This window comes from Gracilinanus agilis, chromosome 6 (genome assembly GCF_016433145.1).
Source record: "Gracilinanus agilis isolate LMUSP501 chromosome 6, AgileGrace, whole genome shotgun sequence".
In the NCBI taxonomy this organism is placed as follows: Eukaryota; Metazoa; Chordata; class Mammalia; order Didelphimorphia; family Didelphidae; genus Gracilinanus; species Gracilinanus agilis.
Window position 1 is genome coordinate 285,167,979 of NC_058135.1, and position 7,776 is coordinate 285,175,754.

General features: G+C 48.9%; 1 protein-coding gene across 1 annotated transcript in view; it reads left to right on the top strand.

Annotated features, from left to right (window-relative positions):
* The first annotated feature begins 616 nt into the window (after positions 1–616).
* BEST1 (bestrophin 1) overlaps positions 617–7,776 on the top strand; it is an 11,353-nt gene continuing 4,193 nt past the window's right edge. The window contains exons 1-3 of the mRNA XM_044682013.1: positions 617–768; positions 2,413–2,507; positions 7,151–7,384. Coding sequence (XP_044537948.1) covers positions 617–768; positions 2,413–2,507; positions 7,151–7,384 — 481 coding nt within the window. The remainder of the gene's footprint in view (positions 769–2,412; positions 2,508–7,150; positions 7,385–7,776) is intronic.

Sequence of the window (7,776 nt, forward strand, 5' to 3'; positions counted from 1 at the left end):
CACCAGCGGTACGTGGACGTCCCACCTGTGAGTATGGGGGACAGAGAGTGGGAGTTGTTTCCTGGGAATAAGGGGGTATCTTTGGAGTTACGTGGATCCCATTGGGCTTAGCCAGGAAAGATATGTGGGTGCCTACTAGTGCACCCCAACATACATGCTATATGCCTATATATATGAGCATGTGACATACATGGTCACACCTAGACATATGCACACACCTGTGTAATAGCACATGTAACACACATCCCGCTGGGCTCATTCGATTAGATAAACTCTAGAAGAATGAGGATTTTGAGGGTGTATGTGGGCACTAGGGGCACGGAATGAAATCTCTTGTTTCTGAGAGTTTCTCTTACTAGGAGGGAAAGAGAAAGAGGAGGAAGGAGAACTCCCTGCCTTAGGAATGGTAGTATATTAGATTGGGATGGGCTGGGAGGATGCAATGGCAAATAGCCACAGGGTTTCCATTTTAGCACCCCAAAGCTCACTCATCTGTTGACATCTTCTAATCCGTTCATCTTGCCATCTCTGACCCTCTGACTAACTCCCCTTCCCCTGCCCTTCCGCTGTGCCAGGCTTCCTACCCCTTGGCATCTCCATCCCCTCCAGGATCATCATGACTGTTACCTACACCAACCGGGTGGCAAACGTCCACCTGGGCACCTTCTCCAGGCTCCTGCTACAATGGAGAGGGAGCATCTACAAACTCCTCTATTGCGAATTCTTCATCTTCATCCTCAGCTATTTCACCATTAGCATCATTTACAGGTGAGTTGGAAAGAGGGAAGTCATCAAAGGGAAGATCAGAACCGGGAGAGACCTTAGGACAGAGAACGTCTGAGGTAGGAGGGACCTGGGAATGAAGAATGTCAGAGCTGGAAGGGATCTCAGAGTAGAGAACATAGGCTATCAGAGCTGGGAGAAACTTTAGAACCTAGAACCAAGGATGATAACTAGAAGAAATCTTGGAACATAGAACATCAGAGCTAGAAGGGATCTCTTAGATCATAGGAAGGCAAAGTAGAAGGGACCTGGGAATAAAGAATCTCAGAGCTTGATGGGATCTTAGAATAGAGAGCATAGAATATCAGAGCTGGGAGAAATTTTAGAACCTAGAACCAAGAATATTAACTAGAAGAAATCTTGGAACATAGGACATCAAAGTTAGAAGGAATCTTAGATCATAGAAAGGCAAAGTAAAAGGGACCTGAGAATAAAGAATCTCAGAAGTGGAAGGGACCTTAGAAAACAGAGCAAGTAATGTCAGAGCTGGGAGAAACCTTAGAATCTAGAACAGTGGCTCCCAAACTTTTTTGGCCTATCACTCCCTTTCCAGAAAAAAATATTACTTAGTGCTCCTGGAAATTAAATTTTTTAATTTTAATAGCAATTAATAGGAAAGATAAATGCACCTGTGGCCATCACTGCCCCCCTGGATCACTGCAGCACCCACCAGGGAATGGTGGTGCCCACTTTGGGAATCACTGATCTAGAATATCAACTAGAATAAATTTTGGAATATAGAACATCAGAGCTAGAAGGAATCTTAGATCATAGGAAGGCAAAGTAGAAGGGACCTAAGAATAAAGAATGTCAGAGCTGGAAGGGATCTTAGAATAGAGAGCATAGAATGTCAGAGCTGGGAGAAACTTTAGAACCCAAGACCTAGAATGCCAGAGCTGGAAGGAACATTTCAACTCAGCACCCGGGAAGCCACACCTGTAGGCGGGACTTTGGGACATCAGAGCTAGGAGGGAGCTGCAGGCTTCTCCAGAGCAGGGAAGGAAGGATGTCTACTTGCCTTTGTGGGCTCTTTGTAATCAGTGTCTTCTGTGCATCAGGAATGCTCAAGGGACAAGAAGCCCAAACTGATCCCCCTCCATTGTGCACCTTCAAGTCATCCTGCATAGAAGCTGTTTGCATGTTGTCTCTCCTATCAGTGTGAGCGCCTTGACAGCAAGCATTGGCTTTTACCTTACTTCAAAACTTAGCATAGTGACCAGCATATAGTCAGTAGTTGTGGGGCAGCTGGATGGTTCAGTGGATGGAGAGCCAGACCTAGAGGCAGGTCCTGGGTTCAAATTTGACCTCAGATACTTCCTAGCTGGGTGACCCTGGGCAAGTCACTTGACCCCCATTGCTTAGCCCTCACCACTCTTCTGCCTTGGAGCCAATACCCAGTACTGATTCTAAGATGGAAGGGAAGGGTTGAACAAATAAATAAATGCTAGTTGGCTAAACTGACTTGCCCAGGGTTGCAAAGCTAGTACCTGAGGCAGAATTTGAACTCGGATCTTCCTGATTTCCAATTGAGTGCCCAATCCACTCTCCCGGCAGCAGAAACAGCAGCTCTACTCATTCTCCTTGAATGCTTCATCATTCCGTCCCTCCCTGTCTCTCTGTCTCTCTCAGACTGATCCTCAGTGAAAGCCAGAGGCTGCTGTTTGAGAAGTTGGCCTTGTACTGCGATAAGTACGCCCAGCTCATCCCTGTGTCATTCGTGCTGGGTAAGTCCTGAAGGCCTTTCCTGTCGGACCCCCAGGACAGGAACTGCCAGGGCAGGGCCCAGCCTCAGGAGAAGGGCCCCTGGGACGGGTGCGTGTGCCTGTGGCAGGGAGGAGCGGGGAGGAGGGCAATAACAGGCGAGCCAGGAGAGCCTTTCAGGTCTCGGTGAACAACTATTTCTGACTTCTACAAAATACCCTTCGTGCGCCCTCAGCTCCTAATTAACTGAAAAAATAGAGGCTGTCTTTATAGGAGCCTTCAGCTGAGGGCCTCAGAGGATATCTAGTCCAACGCCCTCATTTTACAGATGAGGAAACTGAGGCCAGGGGCAGAGAGAGGACGTGAAGGAGGGTGTCTGGCTCCAGGGCTATTCTTTCTGCCTCTGTCCAGAGCCATCTCCTTCCCTGCTCTCCTACCCCCCCATGCGCACACACACACACACACACACACACACACACACACACACACACACACCCCACCCTNGCACACACACACACACACACACACACACACACACACACACACACACACAGAGTCCATTCTCATCTCCTTTATTTACTCCAGGCTCCCACGAAGAGGCGGCCCTTTTCTTTGCCAAGGCAAACATCTGCTCTTGTGTTCCTGAGCCCAGGCCCTCTGACCTCCTCCTGGAGGGTGCCCCCTCCATCATTCTGTCCCTCATCTCCATCTCCCACCCTTCCTCACCCAATGGTCCCCTTTCCTGCTGGCCCAACCATCCTCCATTCTCCATAGTGCGAATGTTCTGGCCTCTCTATCTCTCTCAAGGCCTCCACTGGCCCCTGCAGGTTCCGGGGTACCCAAGGCTGGGTGTGGGGATGTTTTCTCTTCCACCGTCTACCCCAGCAGTGTGTCGCCCATTGTTAGAGGTCTGGAGTTAGACCGGTTGGACTTAAACTCTTCATATGAGAAGTTTTGACAAAGGGATATTTACTTCCAAGATCTGACTAGAACATACAAACATTTTCCTCCACACTTTGGGGGACCCTATTCTCTGGGGGAATAGACTCCCATTTACCTTAGTTCCTATACAGCATTGGTCTTTTTTATTTAAAAAAAAAAACCCTTTACATTCTAGACTCAGAATCAATTCTGAGATAGATGAGTGGTTAGGGCTGGACAGTCAGGGTTAAGTGACTTGTCCAGGGCCACACAGCTAGGAAGTGTCTGAGGCCACTTTTGAACTCAGGTCTCCCTGACTCCAGACCCAATGCTCTATCCACTGAGCCACCTAGTTGCCTTCAATACATAATCAGCCAACCAGAACTAGGCACAGAAGGCACTTCTCCTCTTGGTGAGACACCATCCCAGATGCTCTGCACACATAGCAGACTCTTGTTATGCTCTGAATAAACCTTCCATCCCCTCAAGCTAGCATCCTTTAGGCTCCTCCGGTGCACAGGCAAACCCCTAGAGAGAATGATCTCACACTTGTCCCATGTCCTCATCCTCTTGTAATCTGGCTTCCAAAACCTGAACTCAATCGATGTTGCTCGCTGAGGTGACTTCTGGGCTTTTCATTTCTAGATCTGATGGTCTTTGCATGGTCTTCATTCCATTTGACCTCCCTGCCACTCCACCCAGTCTACCAGCCCTTCCTCCAATAGCCTCTCTCCTCCCAGCCTTATCCTACATACCAGTGCTGGGCACACTTTTTAAAGAGGGGGCCAAAGGAAAGGAAATGCTCATCTGTCAGTCTATTTCTAAGGCAACTCTTTAGAAGTTTCATTGTATTGTATCCTACTCATTGTATTCGTCAGATTAGGAAGAATGTCCTGTAGCCAGATAGAACATTTCAGGGGGCCACATCTGGCCCTTGGGCTATAGTTTGCCCATCACTGCTATATACTATTCTCCTTTGGTTCTCCTCCTGCCTCTGCATCCATATCACACTCTCTTACTGTGGGTGCCCCCAAAACTATCCTAAGCCTTCCTCTCTTCTCCCTTATCCCAAGAGTTGTTCATGGAGCCCTTTGGGAGTCTGGTTAAGCCTATGAATCCATTCACCAAAATGTGTTATTTTTCATTTCCTAATTGAAAGAAAGGTTAGTGGAAATATAGGGGTTTCCCTTGACATCTACTCTCTAGCCCCTCGTGGGGGTCCATGTACCCCAGGTGAAGAAACCTTGCTTTTTTTGGTGATCTCGACTCAACAAATCTCAAACAATTAATGGGTTTCATTATTATCCCTATACAGATCACTCCCAAACCTCAATATCCATCCCTCTACTCTTGACCTCCAGCTTCACAATATCTGTTCCCTGCCAAAGAACTCCACCTGGAAGTCCCATCTATGCCTCAAACTCAACACACTGAAAAAGTTAATTATCTTCCCTCTCTCCCTCCTTGAACACTCTCCCTCCTCTGGACTTCCATGTATTCTGGCATGGAACCTTGAAGCCATTCCTGATCCTTCCCTCTCTTTCCTCCATGCCCTGTCCCCTATCTCCTCTTTTGCTCAGGCTTGGTCATTCTGCCTCCAAAGTTACTGGTATTCTGTCCCCCTCTCCCTGCTCATGTGGCTCCCACCTTAGTCCAGGTTCTCATCACATCCCTCCTGGACCCCTAGAACAGCCTTCGAATTGGTCTTCTGCTTCCAATCACCCCACTCTCCAATCTATCCTCCATATAGTCTTCCTAAGCCTGATCATGTCATGTCCTGCTCTAGAATAATCAGTAGCTCACTATTATCTCTAGGATAAAATACAACTCTTAAGTAAGGCATTTAAAGTTCTTCCCAATCTGGTTCCCACCTACCTTCCCACCCCACTCCCCACCCTACCCTCATGCCAACTGCTTTTTACAAATATGATCTCATTTGAGACTCACCACAATCCTGAAAGGTAGGTGCTATTATTATCCTCATTGTGACATTGAGGAAACTGAGGCAAACAGAAATTAAGTGACCTGCCCAGGGTTTTCCTGGCTCCAAGCCCAGGCCTCAATCTACTGCACTAGCAGCCTTTCCTGACTCCCCACCCCTAAATAAAGTTGTATTTACTTCTCTAGGTCCCTGTTTTTCCCCAGTAGAATGTAAGTTCTCCAAGGGCAAGAATGATTTCTTTTTCTTTATAGCCTCTGAACTATATATCTTTGTGGAATTCAACTGAATTCTTCACGACTTTTTTTGTCATCTGCTCCTTGAAAGCAAACAGGGACGATTTCACTTTGGCCTGACAGGCTTTCTGGAGTCTAAAAAGAATTGAATCAATGTTTATTGACTGACTGAAAGAGGGAACAGGCTGAACCTGTGGCTAAAAGAACTGGTTAGCCAGGTTAGAGGGGCAGGTGCTGAAATCTCGTTCTCTGGAGATTTTGAAGAAGAGGGTCTTTGGGGGGTAAGAGGAGTGTGTCCCTCCCTAGGGGAAGGAGGGGGCTGTGTTCTCATTCATGCTCCTCCAAGCCCTTGATGTAGGGATGATTCTTCCCATTATAGAGAAAGGGGAAACGAGGGCATAGGCGATGTGAAGATGACAACAAAAAGAGCTGGCAGTTATCCCCATTCCCACCCCAAGTTTGGAGTCAAAACCCAGAGAGACAAATGGTCACTGATTTCTGGTCCTGAGTGAAAAGAGCAGTGGTTTTGGAGGCAGAACACTTGGGTTCAAATTCTGGCTCTCCCATAAACTCACCTGGGACAAGCGATTTTTCCCTTCTGCGCCTCAGTTTCCCTATCTGTTTAGAGTTATGACTAAAGGCTCTCTAAATACTATGGTCCCATAATCCTCTGATCCAAATCTCTCCCAGGGTCCCCTGCTCCTCCCCATCTCTAGCTGACCCCTTCCTCATAGACGCTACCTTCCTTCTACCCCATCAGGGCATCACAGTGACCCCAGGGATCACAATTATTCTTCCAGGATCCCAGGCTTCTAACCTCGACATTCTCCTGGATTCCTCCCCTCTCCTCCCCCTGCAGATGCAGTCATTTACCAAGATGGCCCTTTCTCTCCCTCCATCTCTAACTCCCTTCACAGGGCCGCCATCTTTGTTCAGGCCCTGATTACCTCTCACTTAGCCTTCCTGCTTCCAGCCTCTGCCACTCCAATCCGCCCTTCCCCAAGTTGCCAAAGAGATTTCCTTTAAACACCATCTGACTGGCTCTCCCAGCACCCAATAAGCTCCAACGGCTCCCCATCAGATACAGACTCCCCCATTTGGCTTCCTAAACCTCTTCTCACTTGGCCCCAAGCTACTCTTCCAGCCTCGCTGGACAAAAGCTCTCCACCCCTCAGCCGCTCTTTGGCCTTCTCTCCTCTTCCCTCATGCCCAGGGCTTAGTCCTGGCGGGTGCTCGTGCCTGGAATTCGCTCGCTCCTCACCTCTCTCTCCCAGGCTTCCTGCTGACGGCTCAGGCCTTTCCTCTACATGAAGCTTCTCCTGACCCTCCAACCCCAGCAGTGCCTTGTACTTAACCAACCCGGATGTCCTCTTTTCGCACTTGCTGTGGCCCTGCTTGTACGTGTTCTTGGCGTTTCCCCGAATCGACTGTGAGCCCCCTGATTTGTGCTTTGTCTTTCCGGGCCCAAAGCCCAGGACGGAAGGTTCCGTCGATGCTTGTCGACTGACATGTTGCCTGGATGATGGAGGGGGCTCACTCCCTCCTCCCCTCATCTCTTCCCCCGGCTCAGGCTTCTACGTGGCCCTGGTGGTGTCCCGCTGGTGGAATCAGTACCAGAGCATCCCCTGGCTCGATCGGCTCATGAACCTGGTCTCGGCCAACGTGGAAGGCGAGGATGAGCAAGGCCGGCTGCTTCGACGCACCCTGATGCGCTACGCCCACCTGTGCACGGTTCTCATCCTCCGCTCAGTCAGCACCGCCGTCTACAAACGTTTCCCCAGCATCCGACACTTGGTGCAGGCCGGTGGGTGCTCAGAGCTCATGGAAAGGGGGACCGGGGGAGACACTGGCGCCCTGGGGGTCTGCACAACCACCCCACCGGCTGGGGGCTCAGGCCCACCTCCCGTCCCATCTCCAGAGTAATAATAATTAGCATTTCCAAGCAAACTTGAACATTTGCAAGGTGTTTTACAAATATCTCATTTTACCCTCACAAGAACCCTGGGAAGTAGGTGTTGTCATTATCTCCATTTTACATATACAGAACTTGAGGCAGATAGAGGATAAATGACTTAAGTGTCTGAGGCTAGATTTGAACTCAGATCTTCCAGTAGTTCTTCCAGATTTGGATCAGAGGATTATGGGACCCTAGGATTTAGAGATTTAGAGAGCCTTTAGTCATAACTCTAAACAGAT